This window comes from Oncorhynchus gorbuscha, linkage group LG08, assembly GCF_021184085.1.
Source record: "Oncorhynchus gorbuscha isolate QuinsamMale2020 ecotype Even-year linkage group LG08, OgorEven_v1.0, whole genome shotgun sequence".
Lineage (NCBI taxonomy): Eukaryota > Metazoa > Chordata > Actinopteri > Salmoniformes > Salmonidae > Oncorhynchus > Oncorhynchus gorbuscha.
The window spans coordinates 50,140,871-50,165,770 of record NC_060180.1 but is presented as its reverse complement, the minus strand read 5'-3'; the positions used below and the strand labels follow the sequence as shown (position 1 = coordinate 50,165,770).

The following is a 24,900-nucleotide window of genomic DNA, read 5'->3' as shown; positions in this document are numbered from 1 at the left end:
AACTGGTCCTCTGTCTGGAGATACAACTCACCACTTAACTGTTCCTCTGGAGACACAACTCACCACTTTAACTGTTCCTCTGTGTGGAGATATAACTCACCACTATAACTGTTCCTCTGGAGATACAACTCACCACTTTAACTGGTCCTCTGGGTGGAGATACAACTCACCACTATAACTGTTTCTCTGTGTGGAAATACAGTCAAATTATTTAGTAGAATGGGTGCTTTTTGATGCCAACTACTTTTCCAGTGATCTTTACATCATGTACTTTGTTCACTACATTCCTTCCCTGTATCAAACCCTCCCATATCTAGTCTATGGACTATTATGGCAGTTATTGTAATGGTTTCTGGCCAGACAGTGCTGTTGAAACGGTGCTTGCTTGGCAAGTCAGGATATATGACATTAACCAATAAATATATTAGTAGAACTTCTAAAGATGGTCATATGTGGAAGTCAGGACTGAGGACTTTATGGCTGCATAGTGAGTTAAATCCCATCTATGTGGTTTTAGACACTTGCTTTAAAGGATTATACTGCTTCTCTCACCTTAAGCTGTTTCACGTGCTCCTCATTTTACCTCTAAACACAGGGCTCCCTCTCTTTTTCCCTTCCCTTTACCATTCATATGTCTTGCTTGTTTCACTTCTCTTGAGTTTTATCCACATCTCAGCTCCTCGTCTATTTCCGTCCATATATATCTTGTTTTTTAAATGTATCTCTTACAGTCAAAACACGCACGAACATACATCTCCGTCACGATCACCACAATGTGTTTTTTAATGGAAAATGCAACCAAATAATGTACAAACAAAATGTGGACGTCGTAATTGGACTCAGTTGCTGTGGTCCAACCCTCCAATATGATTAGGTAACCTTCGAAAGCACCCGAGGTGTCATAAAAAAAATACACCCCCCCCCCCCTCCACAACATAAACAATATTTTCACATGACCGTCCCCTTGTACTGTAACAAATGCACACCCTCCCCACTCATTAAATTAACTCTAAATAATGATTATGACTGCGAATAAAAATAACTGTATCGACCCAAAAATCTAAGTTAAAGAATTGGACTAATTCAAACTTTATTTTAATTGTATTTGTTTGTTTTCTGATTTTTGGGTGCGATGGAGATGTGAATCCAACATATCAATTATTAATTTGTAGACAAAATGGAATTAAAGCCAGACTAAGTCAGTGGTACAGATTAATCTACCCAAGCAATAGATACATCACATTTAAATGTTGACATTATGTTGTATTGTCAACCAAACATAATTCAATATTACACTTCCGTTCAAAAGTTTGGGGTCACTTTTTGAAAGAAAAATTTGTCCATTCAAATAACATCAAATTGATCAGAAATACAGTGTATACATTGTTAATGTTGTAAATGAATATTGTAGCTGGAAATGACAGATTTCTTATGGAATTTCTACATATGCGTACAGAGGCCCATTATCAGCAAGCATCACTCCTGTGTTCTGATGGCACGTTGTGTTAGCTAATCCAAGTTTATAATTTTAAAAGGCTAATTGATCATTAGAAAACATTTTTGATATTATGTTAACACAGCTGAGAACTGTTGTTCTGATTAAAGAAGCAATTAAAACTGGCCTTTTGTATTTGACTAGTTGAGTATCTGGAGCATCAACATTTGTGGGTTTGATTACAGGCTCAAAATGGCCAGAAACAAATAACTTTCTTCTGAAACTCGTCAGTCTATTCTTGTTCTGAGAAATTAAGGCTATTCAATGCGAGAAATTGCCAAGAATCCAAAGATCTTGTACAACGCTGTGTACTAGTGGTCTCCCTTCACAGAACAGAGCAAACTGGCCCTAACCAGAATAGAAAGAGGAGTGGGAGGCCCCGGTGCACAACTGAGCAAGAGGACAAGTACATTAGAGTGTCTAGTTTGAGAAACAGACGCCTCACAAGTCCTCAAATGGCAGCTTCATTAAATAGTACCCGCAAATCACCAGTCTCAACGATGCTTTCTTTGGTGAAATAGATTAAATTATGAAACATGGATAGACATGAATGAGAAATTATTTTAGAAGTTTGTTTCTTTTGTTATTGTATATATTTTTTTAGGAATACACACCACTTTGTAGGCTGAATGTCATTACACTTATGGTGTTTGTAATAGATGTCCCTTTCCATTCAAATTGCGGGTGCACAGTACACTGTTCGGATGCTGGACTTATTGTGGAGTAGACAAACTTAACCTAAGGTTTTAAGTGATTTCTTTGACAATCAGATGAAAACATAATGACTGGTGGGTTCCTGACACATTTAAAGGGACATTTTTACAGTTAAATTACATGTACTATAAAGCCCATAAAAAATGTGTGCACACGCAAGCAGTTACCTAGCCAAAGCCATCTACTACAGCCATCTTTACTTCTGCACTGCAGCTGAATGGACTGGCTGTCCATAAAGCCAGCCATACAAACAGCCTTCCCTTCCAATGGCCAGGTGTCCCCATGGTCTTAAAGTCAGCCCTTTCATACCGCTAAACTGCATTTGCCTTTAAGTAGGGATTGGAATTATTTTAGTAGCCTAGTGGTTAAGCACATTGTGCCAGTAACCAAAAGGTCACTGGTTCAAAACCGTAGGTTAATCATTTGTTGATGTGCCCTTGGGCAAGGCACTTAACTGGAATTGCTCCTGTAAGTCGTTCTGGAGAAGAGTGTCTGCTAAATGACTAAATTCTATTTTAAATTGTTGGTGTTAAGCTAGCCAGCCACATACAATTGATGTCCCCGATGCAAACACTGTAACAAGACTGATGGAATTGATAACTGATTTATTTGAACAGGGAAATATACCAAACCAAAGCTGAAGCATTTAATGTGCTGAACCATCATAATTCTTTTGAAAAAAATCCACCTTCCAACGATTAAGGTTCAACATGTTCTGGACACACTAAACTGGGTCTGTGCCCCACCTTGGCCACCCCATTCAACATGTTATGGCCCCCCTAAACTGGGTCTGTGCCCCACCTTGGCCACCCCATTCAAAATGTTATGGCCCCCCTAAACTGGGTCTGTGCCCCACCTTGGCCACCCCATTCAAAATGTTATGTCCCCCCTAAACTGGGTCTGTGCCCCACCTTGGCCACCCCATTCAAAATGTTATGTCCCCCCTAAACTGGGTCTGTGTCCCACCTTGGGCACCCCATTCAAAATGTTCTGGACACACTGGTGGTGTGCCCAGTGGGAGATTTCTCTTTCCATTCATCAAATGGGGGGCGCACAGTGTCCTGTTTGGATGCTGGAATCGCAGTATATTAGTGGATAAACTTGCGGAGGCAGCCTACAGGAGACTTATGAAGTAGCTTATTCAGATTAAAACATTGTGACTTGTTGTGTTCATGCCATACATAAAAAGTAATACACTTTAAAAGTGAAATGACAAATATTAAGGCTATATTGAAGAATTAGGTTCTAGGAGCATGAGGGAAAGCCACTCAGATCAAATAGGAGGCAAAGAGCATGTTAAGGTTTCCTGAATAACTGGCCCTGCTGGGAGCATATGTGGCCTCATTACTTTAGGACAATTTGGGAGATTGATGATCCACTAAAGAATGCATCTAACCTAGGAAACCATTTGAATCAGTTGTGGGTCTACTGTCAACAGTTTATACGGTCTAGGAAGGCACAGTAGCCGGCCTTTCTGGCTGTATTTGTTTTTATATATACCTTTACTTAACTAGGCAAGTCAGTTAAAGAACAAATTCTTATTTTCAATGACAGCCGAGGAACAGTGGGTTAACTGCCTAGTTCAGAGGCAGAACAACAGATTTTTACCTTGTCAGCTCAGGGATTCAATCTTGCAACCTTTCGGTTACTAGTCCAACACTATAACCACTACGCTACCTGCCGCCTCCAAATTTACAGTACCAGTCAAAGGTTTGGACACACCTACTCATTCAAGGGTAGATTTGAGATTCTTCAAAGTAGCCAATGTTTGCCTTGATGACAGCTTTGCACACTTTTGGCATTCTCTCAACCAGCTTCACCTGGAATACTTTTACAACTGTCTTGAAGGAGTTTCCACATATGCTGAGTACTTGTTGGCTGCTTTTCCTTCACTCTGCGGTCCAACTCATCCCAAACCATCTCAATTGGGTTAAGGTTGGGTGATTGTGGAGGCCAAGTCATCTGATGCAGAACACCAACACTCTCCTTCTTTGTCAAATAGCCCTTACACAGCCTAGAGATGTGTTGGGCCATTGTCCCATTGAAAAACAAATGATAGTCCCATAAAGCGCAAACCAGATGGGATTGTGTATCGCTGCAGAATGCTATGGTAGCCATGCTGGTTAAGTGTGCCTTGAATACTAAATAAATCACAGACAGTGTCACGAGCATAGCCCCCCTCCCCACACCATCACACCTCCTCCTCCATGCTTCACTGTTGGAAACACATGTGCGGACATTATCAGTTACCTACTCTGCGTCGCACAAAGACACTGCGGTTGGAACCAAAAATCTAAAATTTGGACTCATCAGGCAAAAGGATAGATTTCCACCAGTCTAATGTCATGTTTCTTGGCCCAAGCAAGTCTCTTCTTCTTATTGGTGTCCTTTAGTAGTGTTTTTTGCAGCACTTCAACCATACAGTCCTGATTCACTCAGTCTCCTTTGAACAGTTGATGTTGATATGTGTCTTTTACTTGAACTCTGTGAAGCATTGATTTGGGCTGCAATCTGAGGTGCAGTTAATTGCCCATTTCTGAGTCTGGGAACTCTAATGAACGTATCCTCTGGGTCTTCCTTTCCTGTGGCGGTCGTCATGAGAGTCAGTTTCATCATAGAACTTGATGCACTTGAAGAAACTTTCAAAGTTTTTTCCGCATTGACTGACCTTCATGTCTTAAAGTAGTGATGGACAGTCCTTTTTCTTTGCTTATTTGAGCTGTTCTTGCCATAATATGGATTTGGTCTTTTACCAAATAGGGCTATCTTCTGAATACCAACCCTACCTTGTCACAACACAACTGAGTGCCAAGTCTAGGACAAAAAGTCTTCTCAACAGTTTTTACCCCTAAGCCATAAGACTCCTGAACAGGTAATCAAATGATTACCTGGACTATTTGCATTGTGTTCCCACCTCCAACCCCTCTTTTATGCTACTTCTACTTTCTGTTCATCATTTATGCATAGTCACTTTAACCATAGCTACATGTACATACTACCTCAATCAGCCTGACTATCCGGTGTCTGTATGTAGCCTCACTACTTTTATAGCCTCGCTACTGTTTACAGCCTGTCTTTTTACTGTTGTTTTATTTCTTTATCTACCTATTGTTCACCTAATACATTTTTTGCACTATTGGTTAGAGCCTGTAAGTAAGCATTTCACTGTAAGGACTACTACACCTGTTGTATTCAGCGCACGTGACAAATAGACTTTGATTTGAACTGATTGGCTCAAACACATTAAGAAGAAAAGAAATTCCACAAATGTACTTTTAACAAGGCACACCTGTTAATTGAAATGCATTCCAGGTGACTGCCTCATAAAGCTGGTTGAGAGAATGCCAAGAGTGTGCAAGCTGACATCAAGGCAAAGGATGGCTATTTTCAAGAATCTCAAATGTTAAATATATTTTGATTTGTTTAACACTTTTTTGGTTATGGCATTATTCTATATGTGTTATTTAATAGTTTTGATGTCTTTACTGTTATTCTACAATGTAGAAAATAGAAATTAAGAAAAACCCTTGAATGAGTAGGTGTTTCCAAACTTTTGACTGGTACTGTATATTGAACATGTTGGTGCAGCTTTGAATGATTTGATGTGTGGTATGATTGCTAGTTAGCCTATTGCAGATCCTACCACTATTTTCACTATGAATGGTGAATAAATCAAATCAAATCAAATGTATTTATATAGGCCTTCGTACATCAGCTGATATCTCAAAATGCTGTACAGAAACCCAGCCTAAAACCCCAAACAGCAAGCAATGCAGGTGTAGAAGGGCAGGATAGACAGTAAGACTGGTAGACTATATTGACTTTTGGTATAGTTAGCACGCGGAAAAGCGTAGGGTTGGGAAGTACCAAAACGCCTTGATTAGGGAGGCACATGCAAGCAGATGAGGAAATGTGACTAGGATGCAAGAAATTAGGCCTATATAGGAAAACCTGAAAAATACTGAATGTAAACCTTGGAGAAAATTCACTCCCCTCCTCTGTGCCCAAGAAAAAAGACATACAACCCTCCCCAAAGCAAAAGAAAAGGTTACACCCCCTGTCCTATTTTGGACCCCAACCCACCCCCCAAGTCATTTTTGAACAGTCCCTTAGATTACTTTATTATTTGTGCCAGTCCAGAATGCTGGGTTTTTTGGCAAATGTTGTCACCACAATCTGATCAAAAATGTAAACAACCATCAATGTTCACATGATTGGACCATGCTTCAATTCTCAGAGGCTGACCAACATGGATTATTAGTGGGTGGATTTTATCCCCAGCCTGTCAACAGCGCTCAGTGTTTCTTCTGTTGCCTGCCCTGCAGTTTATGATTTGAGATTCCATGCTGTGTCAGCTACAACCAGGTGAGGGATGTGGTTCCCAGGAGAGATCAGGGCTGTGTGTCAATACTCTGAGGTGGCACCACTCTTTACCTCAATCCTCTCCTTCAGGATGTCTGGAAGAAAACAAGCAATTGAAGACTATTGAGATGCAGTCCCAGGTCTCAGTGCTGAGTGCTCTATGCTCATCTCAGTCCTGTTGACAGCGCCCACGCATCACAGCCCAGCCCAGCTTTTACCCATACCTCCAGGGGCTGTGTCAGCTAGGGAATCCAGAGTAACACCTAAATCCCTAGCATCCTAACTGAGCAGCCCTGTTTCAGCTTGTTCTCTATGGAGTCTGCTGGCAACCTACTTTTTCAATCAACACATAGCTTAGCTCTACTACCCTTTTTCTACTGCAGTTGCTCAACTGTCTACTCCCAGTCATTGTGCCATGGGTGGGCTGTGGGCTGAACTTTGCGATCCTTGGCACGGCTGCCTTGGTCGGTTGTTGTGTTGTGCTGTTGTGGCCGAGCACCATGCCCCGAACCAGGAACAAAAGCACTCTGTGTAAATTAAAGAGCAATTATCTGTAGTGCGTGCTGGGGCAAGTCGCTGCTGTTTGCCTGACTTGAGTGATGAGAGGCAGAATGGGACTATCGGAGAAAGGGGCCTACTTGAAAAGCACTACCGCAGCATATGTCTGGATGATTTATATTGATATGTAATTGAGTATAAAATTAAGGAGTTTCAGGATGAAATGTAACCCAGGAGTGGGCTACCATAACTTCTTTCAAATGTCTGTGCTCACACTGAAATGTACATTTGTCATCAAGTAGACTGACATATGTTTCGATGTATCGAATAGACCTATGTTTTGGAAATTAAAATGTCTCAATTGAATGAAAGTAGGATAGTCTGTTAATAAAGTCATTCAACTTTACTATGATTTAGGCCTAGAACTTTATGGGATAAGGGAAAACTTGGCGCACATTAAATTATTTTAAATACCTCTGCGAGGGTAGACTATTAAACACAAACACATCTTTAACTTCAGCGTTTGAAACAACATTCTACAACACCTTAGAGTCATTCAGAGGTTAAGTAGTGGTGGTTTCCAGAACCACTCTCCTCTCTCTGTCACCATGCTCAAACACTTTCTAAAACACAGTCCAGTCCAGCCTTCCTCTCACACAGTCCCCTTCACCACTGAAATCACAACTCTCAAGTGTTGACCGGTCAACCTGTTCATTAAATTCTCATTAGCCAACAGTTTTTCCTGCAGCTCCCGAGGGAAATAGACTAACCCCACTAACTGTGTGTGACCACCCCTTACACACACACACACACACACACGCTCCCACACACCCTCCACTACCCCCAGTCTGTTTCCCCTAGCGATGACCCTCTCACACACACACACACACACACACACACACACACACACACACACACACACACACACACACACACACACACACACACACACACACACACACACACACACACACACACACACACACACACACACACACACACACACACACACACACACACACACACACACACACACACATAGCCATCCTTTTATTCCACTCTGAGGGGTGGTTTAAGTCCCCTGGGTGCAGTAGGCCGCGGCTCCCTGGTTTACAACCCTGGCCCTTCTTTCCAGAGTCATTCAAAGTGTTTGACTTTAGCCTGCAGTCACTTCAGACTTAATTAACAGGCACATTCCCCAATGGGACGGACCAAGGCCTTTTCACTGTTAATCACAACAAGCAACTAGGTGACTCGACTGGAACACCACATTTTGATTCATTAGCCTTTCTATAGGCCTACATGTGTGTGTGGTGTTGGGCTGTGAACAGAAAATTCCAAGCTGACTATTTGTCGCCATCGTGTTGGTCTAGATTGGAAGGAGAACAGGCATGACATAGATGAACATGTACATGTTGAGAGTTTTGTTGTTATTTTATTGTTACAGAGCCATGCCCTGTTGGGGAACTACCTTGAAATCAATACTGTTAGAGAACTCATCAAACTTGATTCAGTTTGATTCCTTAGTTTGATTCTTGTCGTTGTCAGTGAAATTGGGAAACTGATAGAATGGCCTAGAAATAGAATATGATTCTGATGTAAAAAAAATGATTCCAAGAAATATTCACACTGAGATTTGTATTGTGGTATTTTTGATGGATTATCTTTGTAGGGATGCCAGCTACCAGCATGCCTGTTGTTTAAAGAATCACTTCCCAGCTGACAGGCAAGACAGAGCGCTGGGCCAGAAGTCTAGAACACAGATTACAATGGATAGGCTAGATAAGAGATGTGTGGGGGAAGCCTCCCTCCCTCTCTCTCTCTCTCTCTCTCTCTCTCTCTCTCTCTCTCTCTCTCTCTCTCTCTCTCTCTCTCTCTCTCTCTCTCTCTCTCTCTCTCTCTAGCAGCTACACAGGAAGTTCATGGCCATGAGGTCACAGGAACACACCATGTTTCAGGGCTACACGGCACACTGCACACGACTGGTTTCATCCGGAATTCTTACAGTCTTCAGAAGTTTTTTTTGCTTCATTGTTGCGGTCTTGTCTTGTTTTTACTGTGTCAACTCAGCATGATCAGTTGGTGACTATTTCATTGTTTTCCTATTCAACAGCAGTTACTTTTTTTTACATGGAGTTAATAGAAATTAGGAATACACTTAAAAGCAAACATAATAGTGGAAATATTGTTTCATCAACATCTCCATGAGGCATAATGGAAGTCAGTGTGGCACCTGTGCAGACAGACAGTTGAATGTAAACAGGCGTCCTTCTTTGTCATACAACCTACAGTAGGCCTGTGTTCCTATTCTAAAGGTTCAGCGGGGTGGCCGGTCACAATTGCTGACACCAAGGACTTTGCACATCAATCACTGACTACAGTAAAAAAAACTAAAAAACATGCATACTTCCAATGGGCAGAGGAAATTGCATCACAGGTCCTGAGGCATCTCTCTTTCTCTCTCCTCAAAAGGAAGAAGACCCAGATGTGAAGATGGAGGAGGGATACGAACTTGACCTGACTTACGTGACGGAGCGCATTATCGCTGTGTCCTTCCCCCGGGCATGCTCAGAGGAGATCTACTTTCACAACCTGAAGGATGTCACACGGATGCTCAAGTCCAAGCACGCTGATAACTACCTGGTCAGTTAGTACTAGTCGTGTCCATGTGTCTCACACCATCCTTCATCTCACTGATACCTAGACATTTCAAACTTAAAAGCCTAGTCCTCTATTACTGGGTTGTTTGTTTTCTTGATTTGGAAAAGTTTCAATTGTGACGGTTATTAACCAAGTGACCCTGTATCATTGACAGATTTTTTTTTTTTTAATAGAAGTGATGATAACAGGAAAATAGCCTACTTTAACCTCAGCACAACCACCTTTTAGTGTGGCACAGTGTGAAGCACAGAAGCCTTTTTTAGTTCATATTGGAAAGAGTGAAAACAGTTGAAATGGTTACATTTGAATAAGATAGTAATATAAAGGCATAGAATTAAATAGCGAAATAAATGAATGTATTCATGCATACATACCTGTATACTTTTTCTTTCTAGATTATCAACCTGTCGGAGAAGAGACATGATCTCTCTAAAATGAACCCTAAGGTAAAGCAACCATACTGTATTTTTCCAAATGTAGAGCATAAACAAATCATTGGGCAGGACACGAAGACATACAGGTATCAACAAGCCACAGATCGACTAAGCTGTATTTTCCATTAATCAATGAATATCAATGGTGACAAGGATCTCAACCGTATCTGGGTCGTTCCACCAATTCGGCACCTTTCGAGATGTATAACTTGGTTTGACTTCACCTCATTTGAAAGATTCTGTCATAAAGAGCACATGTTTGACTTCATAAAAACATGTTTTCAAATCTCAAAAGGTTAAATAAAAAAATGACTATAGTAAGTGCCTATTAAGTGCCAAATAAAGTAACAGGGTTGACGATTTAATCTTAAAAATCAGCCATAAATCCCCTTTTGAGATGGGGAATGGAAGCTTGTTGTATGCGACAGTGACCACTCACAATTAAATACGACAAAAAAAAAAATGGGGGGGGGCTGTCTATCTATGGGTAACAGGGTTGATGTGTTATTCTAGCCTGTCTATCTATGGGTAACAGGGTTGATGTGTTATTCTAGCCTGTCTATCTATGGGCAACAGGGTTGATGTGTTATTCTAGCCTGTCTATCTATGGGCAACAGGGTTGATGTGTTATTCTAGCCTGTCTATCTATGGGTAACAGGGTTGATGTGTTATTCTAGCCTGTCTATCTATGGGTAACAGGGTTAATGTGTTATTCTAGCCTGTCTATCTATGGGCAACAGGGTTGATGTGTTATTCTAGCCTGTCTATCTATGGGTAACAGGGTTGATGTGTTATTCTAGCCTGTCTATCTATGGGTAACAGGGTTGATGTGTTATTCTAGCCTGTCTATCTATGGGCAACAGGGTTGATGTGTTATTCTAGCCTGTCTATCTATGGGCAACAGGGTTGATGTGTTATTCTAGCCTGTCTATCTATGGGTAACAGGGTTGATGTGTTATTCTAGCCTGTCTATCTATGGGCAACAGGGTTGATGTGTTATTCTAGCCTGTCTATCTATGGGCAACAGGGTTGATGTGTTATTCTAGCCTGTCTATCTATGGGTAACAGGGTTGATGTGTTATTCTAGCCTGTCTATCTATGGGTAACAGGGTTGATGTGTTTCTATGTCTATCTATGGGCAACAGGGTTGATGTGTTATTCTAGCCTGTCTATCTATGGGTAACAGGGTTGATGTGTTATTCTAGCCTGTCTATCTATGGGTAACAGGGTTGATGTGTTATTCTAGCCTGTCTATCTATGGGCAACAGGGTTGATGTGTTATTCTAGCCTGTCTATCTATGGGTAACAGGGTTGATGTGTTATTCTAGCCTGTCTATCTATGGGTAACAGGGTTGATGTGCAAAGCGTGGCTACATTAAATAATATAAAATATAAAACATATTTTGATTTGTTTAACACTTTTTTGGTTACTACACGATGCCATGTGTTATTTCACAGTTTCACTATTATTCTACTGTGTAAAAAACAGTCAAAATAAAGAAAAACCCATGAAAGAGTAGGTGTGGCCAAACTTTTGACTGGTACTGTGTATTAAAGGGCATTTCCTTGAATAACAGGCTTTTAAAATGTAATGTTGGTGCACAATTTCTACCTAAATTATCAAAGAGATGCCAAAGGCACTTCGTGGATGACCCATCCGTTTGAACAAATGTATCACTAGATAACCCTTTAATTCCGGAAGGCTATCTCTAGGATTTCTGGAGACTCTGCACATGCTAATTAGATTAACATATATATTGTATAGAAGTTGAATAGACGAGCATTATCTGTTACAAAGTGCGTATGTCTATGTGTGACTTACCTTGTGTGTGTTTGCAGACTCTGGACACGGGCTGGCCTGACCTGCATGCTCCTCCTCTGGATAAGATCTGTACCATCTGTAAGGCCATGGAAAACTGGCTCAATGCTGACCCTCTACACGTGGTGGTCATACACTGCAGGGTGAGCAGCATCCTCATCACCATGTCATCGTCACCATTTCATTATCTCTCATTCTTCTTCTGGCCTCATTTGTTTCACTTTGCGTTGACTTATCTATTCAAAGCTGATTTTTGGAACACATCCATCAAGACAGTGCAGGAGGGAGCACTGTGGCGAAGATGTCCGCATGGGGATAGCTGGCTAGCAGCAAAGATGGTTGCCTCTTCCTTTCTGCTAGCAGCTAGCCGGGAAGTAACCCAATGACTGTATATATGAATGGACAAAACAATCGATCAATTGACACTATTCATTCCTATGTGAAGACTCAACAGCACATTGAAGCCAAATGAAGTCGATTAAGATGGCGTCTCATGGAGACATAACATGCGCAGTTTGAGCTACTCCAGAAAGTGACTTTGCATGCTAGCCCAGTGCTGCCCCCTCTCATTTAGTAACTGAAGTTGAAGGCCAACCGGGATACTGCAGGCTGCCATTAGTAACTTAATTGTCCTTATAACTTTTTCTTGCGTGTGCAAAGCAATTATTGGTACCATGACTGTACTTGATTTATGAACTTTTTACACAATGATAACCACGAAGATTACCATTTTTCCATTCACTATAACGGGGCATCCTGTTTTCTGCTAACAATGCCTGCAGTACCACGGTCAGCCTTAAACTTCCATGACTTCCATGATAGGGGGCAGTCATTCTCCCCTGAAGAAACCTAGTCCCCATACCATTGCGCTCAGCACATTCGCGTGGAAGTATCTCGGAACGAGATTAGACGGGAAGTAGCGAGGTGAAGCTAGAGTGTTTTCCCAAGAAAATAATTTCTGTATGTAGGTCAACGAGAGGGTGTCAAATTTGGTTTAAAAAAGAATGCTAATTTGCTACGTGAGGATTATTTGATCTAATACAAGTTTCCTAATGGTTAGGTTGTTATGGATGCACTCATATAAGTAGACGCATGCGGCATTTCAGCAACTTAAAAAAAATACTTTATATCAGAGTTGTTCACATGTGTATCTGCCCACTCATTGGCTTAAACGGTCTCACCTGATCTTGCCTCCTCACACCCGCCTTCCATCTTTGCGGACTTGTGTTTCCAATGTTAGAGCGGACACTCGACAAGCTTGTCAATATACAGTTGAAGTCGGAAGTTTACATACTCCTTAGCCAAATACATTTAAACTCAGTTTTCACAATTCCTGACATTTAATCCTAGTAAAAATTCCCTGTTGTAGATCAGTTAGGATCACCACTTTATTTCCACTTTTATTTATTTCAGCTTTTATGTATTTTATCACATTCCCAGTGGGTCAGAAGTTTGCATACACTCAATTCGTATTTCGTAGCATTTCCTTTAAATTGTTTAACTTGGGTAAAACGTTTCTGGTAGACTTCCACAAGCTTCCCACAATAAGTTGGGTGAATTTTGGCCTATTCCTCCTGACAGAGCTGGTGTAACTGAGTCTGGTTTGAAGGCCTCCTTGCTCGCGCATGCTTTTTCAGTTCTGCTCACACATTTTCTATAGGATTGAGGTCAGGACATTGTGATGGCCCCTCCAATACCTTGTTGTCCTTAAGCCATTTTGCCACAACATTGGAAATATGCTTGGCGTCATTGTCCATTTGGAAGACGCATTTACGATCAAGCTTTAACTTCATGACTGATGTCTTGAGATATTGCTTCAACATATCCACATACGTTTCCTTCCTCATGATGCCATCTAGTTTGTGAAGTGCACCAGTCCCTCCTGCAGCAAAGCACCCCCACAACATGATGCTGACACCTCCGTGCATCACGGTTGGAATGGTGTTCTTCGGCTTGCAAGCCTCCCCCATTTCCCTCCAAACATAATGATGGTCATTATGGCCAAACAGTTATATTTTTGTTTCATCAGACCAGAGGACATTTCTCCAAAAAGTACAATCTTTGTTCCTATGTGCAGTCGCAAACCGTAGTCTGGCATTTTTATGGTGGTTTTGGAGCAGTGGCTTCTTCCTTGCTGAGCAGCCTTTCAGGTCATGTCGATATAGGGGACTCGTTTTACTGTGGAAATAGATGCTTTTGTACCTGTTTCCTCCAGCATCTTCACAAGGTCCTTTGCTGTTGTTCTGGGATTGATTTGCACTTTTCGCACCAAAGTTCTTTCATCTCTAGGAGACAGAACACGTCTCCTTCATGAGCGGTATGACGGCTTCGTGGTCCCATGGTGTTTATACTTGCGTACTATTGTTTGTACAGATGAACGTGGTACCTTCAGGCATTTGGGAATTGCTCCCAAGGATGAAACAGACTTGTGGAGGTCTACAATTTGTTTTCTGAGGTCTCAGCTGAATTCTTTTAGCTTTTCCCAAGATGTCAAAGAACTTGTGTCGTGCACAAAGTTGATGTCCTAACCGACTTGCCAAAACTATAGTTTGTTAACAAGAAATTTGTGGAGTGGTTTAAAATCAAGTTTTAATGACTCCAACCTAAGTGTATGTAAACTTCCGACTTCAACTGTAATAGAACATCTTTGCGGGAAGCGCACGGATCCCGTTAACAGGATCAAAATTGACAACATCCGGTGAAAGCATACCATGCGATTATCTGAGGCCTGCGCCCCCACACCAAAATACTTTTCCAAACCAGCACAGGCATCACAAAAGTAACAAATAGTGATAAAATAAATCCCTTACCTGATCTTCCTCTGTTTGCAATCCCAAGGGTCCCAGCTACACAACATATTGTCATTTTGTTTGGTAAAGTCCTTCTTAATATCCCAAAAATATCAGTTTAGTTGGCGTGCTTGATTCAGTAATCCACTCTTTCAACATGGATACAAACAAATCCAAAAAGTTACCAGTAAAGTACATCCAAACAAGTCAAACGAGGTTTCTAATTAATCCTCAGGTACTCTAATATCTAAATAAATGACACAATTTACAACGGAGAATAGTATGTTCAGTAGGGAAGATAAATAAGGAAGAGCGCGCACCTCATTCATGCGCGCAACAAGACTATATTTCTAATGAGAGACACCTTGGAGAAACTAGATCTACTCAATAATTTTTCAAAAAAACAAGCCTGAAACCCTGTCTAAAGACTTTTGACATCTAGTGGAAGCCATAGGAACTGCAATCTGGGAGGAATTCCTTTGAATATCCCATAGACAATCATTGAAATGGACTGTGATCCCAAATCACTTTTTCCGGATGGGTTTTCCTTGGGTTTTCACCTGCCGTATCAGTTCTGTTATTTTAACAGTTTTAGAAACTTCAAAGTGTTTTTTATATGCTTATCCTAGTTTCTGGGCCTGAGTAACAGGCAATTTACTTTGGGCGTGTCATTCATCCAAACTTCCGAACACTGCCCCCTAGCCCTAAGAGGTTAGCAATTTTGCCAACAGGTTAGCTTTCCCTGCTAATGTTTTACCATTGTTTCACATGTTTATTGAAGTACCTTGTTTAACCGAACATTGTGAAATGCAGTGAAACGTGTCTAGGATTCGATGGACTTTCCACCGCGGTAGTGCAAATTTGTTTAAGTTTTAGCGGGAGCTACTTCCGTTTTGCGATGGAGTTCATGGGTAATGGTTCCGGGGAGTTCAAAAACTATTGCTATTTGTTTGTTGAATAAACATTAGCTGTTTATTCCGAATGTAATGCTTTTTAAAATGATTACGCAGTGGCAAAAGATGACTTATCTTGTTACATTCTCAAAGTAATGTAGGCTAATGCTCTCTCTATCTTTGTTTCTCCTCTCTCTCTTGTATTTCAGGGTGGGAAAGGCCGAATTGGAGTGGTCATCTCATCATTTGTGCATTTCACCGACATATCTGCCAGGTAGGCTAACTGCTGCAACCAATGGCAGCTCCCATAGCTTTTCCGTCAATTCATTTATGTGACTTTGCTCAAACCCTTATATCCTCATCAACTACAACCACGTCTCAGATAAATATAGACACAAGTATAATCTTTCACAGTGCCTGACCACTACAGGCCTACTCAGCCCTTTCACTGTGTCAGAGCGTGAGTCAAACAATAGTTATGGATATGGGATCAAAGGAAAGCCATAAGTCATGAGAAACGCTTACAGTATTTATACACTCCAAATCAACATAAACACACAAGACATTAATGATAACAGAGCGTAACACCATTTGTCATTTAGCACAAAGGTCAATGTAATTTTTCCTGAATGGACGTGGAAATTAATTTAGTAATGAAATGTGAGTTTCAGTAAGGCACTTGAGTTCAAAATCATTTCCCCCCAAGGACATGCAGTTCCTTTTGGATGAAGCTACACAAACGGAGATGAACGATATTAACACATGGTCATTTCCAGTCTGAAAGTCTATTCAGAGGAGCAGCAGCTAGGGTAATCCCTAAAGTCATCAACTGACAGCACACATTAAGGCAGAAAGCGGGTTATAAGGTCAAGGGAAGTGGTGTGTGTGTGTCTGTGTGTGTGTGTGTGTGTGTGTGTGTGTGTGTGTGTGTGTGTGTGTGTGTGTGTGTGTGTGTGTGTGTGTGTGTGTGTGTGTGTGTGTGTGTGTGTATGTATTTATGTATTTATGTATGTATGTATGTATGTATTTATGTATTTATGTATGTATGTATGTATGTATGTATGTATGTATGTATGTATGTATGTATGTATGTATGTATGTATGTATGTATGTATGTATGTATGTATGTATGTGTGTGTGTGTGTGTGTGTGTGTGTGTGTGTGTGTGTGTGTGTGTGTGTGTGTGTGTGTGTGTGTGTGTGTGTGTGTGTGTGTGTGTGTGTGTGTGTGTGTATGTGCATGTGTGCGTGCTTGTATGTGTATGTGCATGTGTGCGTGCTTGCATATGTATGTGCATGTGTGCGTGCTTGCATATGTATGTGCATGTGTGCATGCTTGCATATGTATGTGCATGTGTGCGTGCTTGCATATGTATGTGCATGTGTGCGTGCTTGCATATGATGTGCATGTGTGCGTGCTTGTATGTGCATGTGTGCGTGCTTGCATATGTATGTGCATGTGTGCGTGCTTGTATGTGCATGTGTGCGTGCTTGCATATGTGCATGTGTGCGTGCTTGCATATGTATGTGCATGTGTGCGTGCTTGCATATGTATGTGCATGTGTGCGTGCTTGCATATGTATGTGCATGTGTGTGTGCTTTCATGTCAGAGAGAAACAGAATATACATTCAGGACCCAAATTACTGACACTCATGATAAGGAGGAGCAAAAGATACAGTATGAATTAAATAATACAAATACTATATTGATTGCTAAAAAAATGGGCAAATTCTATGATGTTATACTAATACAATTGATCAGAGATCAGAGGGTTCAACAAGTAATAAAACATCTAAAAAAGGATAGGGGTAAAAATAATTGGCACCCCTGTTTTCAAAACATGACAATGAGCTTTTTTCTAAAATGTTTTATGAGAGAACATATTGAGAACATATTGGGAGGGATCTTAGACCATTCCTCCATACAGAAATCCTTCCAGATGATGTGTTTATGGACTGCCCTCTTCAATTCAAACCATAGGTTTTCAATGGGGTTCAAGCCAGTAGACTGGGATGGCCATTGAATTAAAAAAAATTGTGGTCAATAAACCATTTCTTTGTGTATTTGATGTGTGCTTGGGGTTATTGTCTTGATGGAAGATCCACCTGTGGTCAAGTTTCAGCCTCCTGGCAGAGGCAACCAGGTTTTTGGCTAAAATGAAATGGTAATTAGGTAAAGTTCATGACCTTAACAAGGGCCCCAGACCCAGTGGAAGCAAAATAGCCCTATAACTTCAAAGATCCACCACTATATTTAAGAGTAAGTATGAGGTACTTTTCTACACATGCTTCCATTTTTGACGCCACTGGTGTGAGTGGCCAAAGAGCTATATTTGAATGTCATCAGAACACAGCACCGCCTACAGTTTGCTAAATGGCATTGGCACCTGATTGGAAACAGAGGTGTCATGCCCATAGGGGGCACAAAGGCACATGTCACTCAGATTTGTCCCGTTTAACACTATAACTGCCAAAGAAGTCATTTTTATTACTCTCCCATTTTTTAAAAGTCATGCCACCCTCTGTCCTTGACTTTTCCTAAATAAGTCTATATAAGACACTGTTGTTAGAATATTAATACCACAAACAGAACTGGAGTTATAACCAGTTTTAGTAGGGTATGTCGTTTTTTTATGGTTTTCCCTGTTGCCCCTCCTTCTCCCAACTGTAGGGCCTGCTCTGCTCCTTCTGCCAACAGTAGGGCCTGCTCTGCTCCTTCTCCCAACAGTAGGGCCTGCTCTGCTCCTTCTCCCAGCTGTAGGGCCTGCTCTGCTCCTTCTCCCAACTGTAGGGCCTGCTCTGCTCCTTCTCCCAACTGTAGGGCCTGCTCTGCTCCTTCTCCCAACTGTAGGGCCTGCTCTGCTCCTTCTCCCAACAGTAGGGCCTGCTCTGCTCCTTCTCCCAACAGTAGGGCCTGCTCTGCTCCTTCTCCCAACAGTAGTGCCTGCTCTGCTCCTTCTCCCAACAGTAGGGCCTGCTCTGCTCCTTCTCCCAACTGTAGGGCCTGCTCTGCTCCTTCTCCCAACAGTAGGGCCTGCTCTGCTCCTTCTCCCAACAGTAGGGCCTGCTCTGCTCCTTCTCCCAACAGTAGGGCCTGCTCTGCTCCTTCTCCCAACTGTAGGGCCTGCTCTGCTCCTTCTCCCAACAGTAGGGCCTGCTCTGCTCCTTCTTTGACAGTTGAAAGTGCAATTCTGAAAATCACCCTTATAATTTCCTCGAAACTGAACCATAAACTATACCAAAACTATTTCCACAATAATAAAAACAAATGAAATAAATGATGTAAAGTCTGATGGGGAGAAAGGGGGAGAATGGGTGAGTTGATCATAGAAATCGAACAATGCAAATGCATGTAATCCCCAACTGTGAATGAAGAACAGGGCAGGCCATTCTATTGTTGTCATCCATTATAATTCTAGTCTTAAAATGTAATGTTCCCTGTATCAGTCCACAGAATCAAAGCATCTTATTAGGCTACTCTGGCCTACTGGGAATAGGCTACACAGTGAGAATTGTAAGTGGAGAACAGCTTTTAATGTCTGGGAAAATATCCACATTGGGCAGCAGGTGAGCGAGTTTCGGAGAATGTGGTGATGAGGCTTGCGCAACCTTTCGTTGGCAAGGGGAGAAATGTCACCATGGACAATTTATTCACTTCACTGTCATTGGCGAACAAGTTGCTTGAAAAGAAAACAAGTCTGGCCGGCACCATGGACAAAGTGAGAAGGGAGCTCCCTCTGCGCAAAATAAGGCACCGGCACAGCCATCATGCAACAGGGCTGAAGAATGAAAAAAAGACAGGACACAATAAAGAGAAAACTGGAGACTATTACACAATACAACCAAACAAAGGTACACTCTTAGAAAAAAAGGTGCTATCTAGAACCTAAAAGGGTTCTATTGCTGTCCGCAGGAGATCCCTTAGAAGAACCATTTTTGGTTCCAGATGGAATCCTTTCGTGTTCCATATAGAACCCTTTCCACAGAGGGTTCTACATGGAACCTTAAAGGGTTCTCCTATGGGGACAGCCAAATAACCCTTTTGGAAGCATTTTTTCAAAGAGTATATGTCAAAGAGTGTCAAGCAAGTGAAAGTTTCGAAAATGGTGTCTTATGTTAGGACAAGGGATAACAGCTAAATGAAATCCACTGCGTGAAGACGCACACAAGCAAAAGCTGACAATAATTTACTTGTTTTGAATGCTGTTGCCGTGGAAATTCGTACACAGGGACACTCAAAGTCAATCTTAAATGAATCATTGTTTATTAACAGTGAACCGGAGAGATTCCAACAAAATGCATGCACCATGATGAACGTCTGTCAGGAGATCTAACAGGGCAGTCCCGTTAGTTCCCTTATATATTGACGAGCTATATTTGCATGATTTAGCTTATTCATCATTCACAATTAATGTTTGCTTCATACATGTAACGACCAATACTGGGTCATGTACAGTATGTGACAGACCAATACCTCATAAGGCTTCCTCTCTCTAAGCTGAGACCTTGAAAGTGAGATATCCCTTTCTCTAAACAAGGTTCTGGACGTACTGCCAAATTGGAGATTCTGATAGTGAGGACTCGTTCAATCAGTCACTTGCATGAACACATAAATTGGTTTATAGAGACGCACAAACAGAACACATAAATTGGTTTATAGAGACACACAAACAGAACACATAAATTGGTTAATAGAAAAGCACAAACATAAACATTTTCATAACACTGTCATTGTTTTTAGAATTTTACAAAAATAAGTAAATAAGTATTAAGACCCTTTACTCAGTACGTTGTTGAAGCACCTTTGGCAGCAATTACAGCCTCGAGTCTTCTTGGGTATGACTCTACAAGCTTGGCACACCTGTATTTGGGGAGTTTCTCCCATTCTTCTCTGCAGATCCTCTCAAGCTCTGTCAGGTTGGATGGGGAGCATCGCTACACAGCTATTTTCAGGTCTCTCCAGGGATGTTCAATCGGGTTCAAGTCCGGGCTCTAGCTGGGCCACTCAAGGACATTCAGAGACTTGTCCCGAAGCCAATCCTGCATTGACTTGGCTGTGTTCTAAGGGTCGTTGCCCTGTTGGAAGGTGAACCTTCGCCCCCTGTTTGAGGTCTTGAGCGTTCTGGAGCAAGTTTTCATCAAGGATCTCTCTGTACTTTGCTCCGTTCATCTTTCCCTCAATTCTGACTAGTCTCCCTGTCCTTGCTGCGAACAAAAATCCCTACAGCATGATGCTGCCACCACCATGCCTCACCATAGGGATGGTATTGGCCAGGTGATGAGCGGTGCCTGGTTTCCTCCAGACGTGATGCTTGGCATTCAGGCCAAAGAGTTCAATCTTGGTTTCGTCAGACCAGATAATATTTTGGAAAACTCCAGGCAGTTGTCTTGTGCCTTTTACGGAGGAGTGTCTACTTTCTTTCCACTCTACCAAAAAGACCTGATTGGTGGAGTGCTGCAGAGATGGTTGTCCTTCTGGAGCTCTGTCAGAGTGACCATCGGGTTCTTGGTCACCTCCCTGACCAAGGCCCTTCTCCACCGATTGCTTAGGTTGGCCGGGCGGCAAACTCTAGGAAGAGTCTTGGTGGTTTCAAACTTCTTCCATTTGAGAATGATGGAGGTCACTGTGTTCTTGGGGACCTTCAATGCTGCCTTGACTCAATCCTGTCTTGGAGCTCTACAGACAATTCCTTCGACCTTATGGCTTGGTTTTTGCTCTGACATGGACTGTCATCTGTGGAAACTTATATAGACAGTTGTGCGCCTTTCCAAATCATGTCCATTCAATTGAATTTACCAAAGGTGGACTCCAATCAAGTTGTAGAAGAATCTCATGGATGATCAATGGAAACAGGATTCGCCTGAGTTCAATTTTGAGTTTCATAGCAAAGGGTTTGAATGCTTATGTAAATAAGGTATTTCTGTTTTATTTTATTTTAATACATTTCCCCCCCAAAAATCTAAAAACCTGCTTTTGCTTTGTCATTATGGGGTAGTGTGTGTAGATTGATGTAGATTGATATCCATTTTAGAAAAAGGCGCAAATTATTTAGATTTGGGCTGTAACGTAAAACAAAATGTGGAAAAGGTGAAGGGGTCTGAATACTTTCTGAATGCATCATTGCTTTTGTGCTGAGATTTACTATTCATCAAGGCCACTTATAATAATGTTTAGGCTACTGATGTTGTCATCATGTGAAAGTGGGTCTTTTATTTTTAGGCTGGGGTATTCTTTTATTGTTGTTGTTATAAAAAATAGCTGTTACCATGTTTCAAAACGTATTGGGAACATTTGTGTTTTTTAATGTTTTTTGGTTTTTGCAAATAGCGTAGAGTAACATGAACTAATGAAAATGCTAATGTGCTATTTAAAAGAATTGTATTCAAATTGTCATGTTTTGTCATTTATTATCTTGTCTTGTCCCTGTGCTTCCCATTCTATTCGTTTCCCTCTGCTGGTCTTATTAGGTTCTTTCCCTCTTTCTATCCCTCTCTCTCCCCCTCCCTCTCTCACTCTCTCGCTCTCTCTTCTCTCTATCGTTCCGTTCCTGCTCCCAGCTGTTCCTATTCCCCTAATCAATCATTTAGTCTTCCCACACCTGTTCCCGATCCTTTCCCCTGATTAGAGTCCCTATTTCTTCCTTTGTGTTCCGTTCCTGTCCTGTCGGTTCCCTGTCTAGAATTCACCGTGCTGTGTTTGTGTATCGCCCTGTCGTGTCGTGTTTTCCTCAGATGCTGCGTGGTGAGCAGGTGTCTGAGTCTGTCTGGTTCAAGTGCCTTCCCGAGGCAACCTGCTGTTCACCTGCTGTTCAAGATCGAGTCTCCAGTTTGTCCTCGTCATTTCGAGTGAAAGTTGTGTTTTTTGTTTGTATTTACTTTACTGGATTAAAGACTCTGTTTTCGCCAAGTCGCTTTTGGGTCCTCTTTCACCTGCATGACACAAATGTTACCAAAGGCATTCTTAAACACAACCAAAGTGTTATTTTTGCAATAGTATATATATATGAAATGTATTAATTACACTGCTAGAATGTTGCAGTCAGAATGACTTGAAGGCGGTTCCATTCAAGGCCCAGCGTTTCTAGTGTTAACAAAACTACAAAATGATTATAATAAAACATTTGTTTGTGTTTATCTCTGTAATACTACTAGCCTCAATTTATGAAGTTTGCTTTAGCTGGCCCAGATAGGTTCCCAATCTCCCACCCTCATAACTACCTAAACTACTTCAGACTATCCATCAAGTTGGAGTAGTTAGCTTGATGATGCAGAGATGCAGAGATGCAGGTTATTTAAAAAAAAGGTATTATTGGAGATGCAGAAAAATATACATTTTTTATATGGAGTTAAGCACAATGATTATGGCTCTAGATTGTAGGAAAAAGCTGTGTCAGGCGTTTGAAAAAGTATAAATTCTCCAACTTATGGATGGGGGCCTGGCCCCCCTATGGACCAACCCCCAGCCATCCTCACGTACTTTGTGCCCCCTCAGAGTTTTGGGGTGCATGATGCCCTGATTAGAAACCTGTGGTTTGAATTGAACAGGGCAGTCCATAGGGGCAGACGAAGGACATCAATAATCTGGAAAGGTTCTGTATGGAGGAACGGTCCCTCTAAATGTGTTGAATATTTGTAAATGTTTGTTTACAGTGTGTCACTCCACTCAGTCAGCCAGGAGGGTTTCTGGTAATACTCAGATGACTTACGCTCAGTTCAGTTGAATTCACTCTTATTTAAAACTAAAGCTCTTATCTACAGCTTACTTACCATGATTGTCATGCTTACCCTGTCAATGTTTAAGCCCAAACAGGAGGGTAACTCAGTGTTTAAGCCTAAATCATGTCTGTGTCCGTCTTGCATAGTGCTGATCAGGCCCTGGACCGCTTTGCAATGAGGAAGTACTACGACGACAAGGTCTCAGCATTAATGACACCCTCTCAGAAAAGGTAAGACCTCTTCTCAGGCATAATATGAATCTACTCTTTTAGTATTGAGAGAATGCCCATTGTGTGATAAGGATGGTGAGGTAAAGGTGTTTTCCCACACCCAACACACACACACACCCACCCACACACATATCCCTCTCCGCCCACCTTAGGGCAAGTTCAGGTCCCTGTCCCACCTGAGCCAATAGAAAACCTTTTGCGTGTCTTGGTCTTGTTAATTCATTCCCATAGAAAAGGGCCCGATCATGCCATTGTGAGTAATTGAAACAGAATGGGATCCCGTGGTGACCTGGTGTAATCTTATCCTGCTGCATCACACTGAATCACTGTGACTCATACCCTGGGCGCCTTTGTAAGAATGTCCCCATCACAAACACACAACCTCAATGGATCTTCAGAAAAGTAACATTCCCATGCGTGCTACAGTATCTCTGTTATACTTGTCAGGGTTGGACCCAGCCATTGATGTAATTGTTGTAAGTTATCTGTTGTTGTTTACTTTAACCTACAGTATATGCAGAGGGGTTTAGCTATTGAGGATCCTCTTGCTAGCTATTGGGTGGATTACTGTATCTCTACTATTCTGCCATGCCAGGTACGTTTGGATCCTGAACAGTCTCCTGAGTGGGTCAATGAAAATCAACGCCTCTCCACTGTTCTTGCATTGCATCATTCTACGTGGGATACCAAACTTTGACACTGCAGGAGGTAACTTACTACCTGCTTTTGTTCACATATCGGCCCACTAGGATAAAAAAACAACAACATTACACTCATTGAGAAGCTAGAAGTCTGACAAATAACTACCAATAAAATCCCTATGTGCTTATCTAGAAAGAAATTGGCATTTTGGAAAGCTTGCATGCTAAATGAACCTGTCCTTTCCCTCGGACTGACCCATGTGTATGCACGCACATGCACATACATTAACACGCACCACAGAATAACTTTTTTTTTGTCTGCCAATAACATGGATAATGTTTTTGTTGATTTCACTTTGAATTTACGTTAGTTGACAATTCAACATAATTTAAATACAAACTAGACGTTGAAATGACTTCTGTGCCCAGTGGGTGGTTTTTTGCAAGGTGGCAAATAAAACAACCAAATAAATCAACCTCTGATTTCTTGTCATTGAGCTGGAGAAATTTGTGAAGGGCAGCTATGCTAGCTTGGTCACCGGGTCTGATTCTATAAATATATATTTTTACAATGTTCCTGCCCCCCAACCATCCGCTCAAGAATAAATTGGCACTTGGCTGAATCTAGTTCATGATACCTGCCATAGTG

The 24,900-nt window shown here is 41.6% G+C and overlaps 1 protein-coding gene across 1 annotated transcript in view; it reads left to right on the top strand.

The window, feature by feature from the left end:
* Positions 1-24,900, top strand: part of LOC124041775 (tensin-3-like) — a 96,865-nt gene that overhangs the window by 18,328 nt on the left and 53,637 nt on the right. The window contains exons 2-7 of the mRNA XM_046359773.1: positions 9,542-9,712; positions 10,126-10,176; positions 12,004-12,126; positions 15,875-15,939; positions 23,527-23,610; positions 24,206-24,318. Coding sequence (XP_046215729.1) covers positions 9,563-9,712; positions 10,126-10,176; positions 12,004-12,126; positions 15,875-15,939; positions 23,527-23,610; positions 24,206-24,318 — 586 coding nt within the window. The 5' untranslated portion in view covers positions 9,542-9,562. The remainder of the gene's footprint in view (positions 1-9,541; positions 9,713-10,125; positions 10,177-12,003; positions 12,127-15,874; positions 15,940-23,526; positions 23,611-24,205; positions 24,319-24,900) is intronic.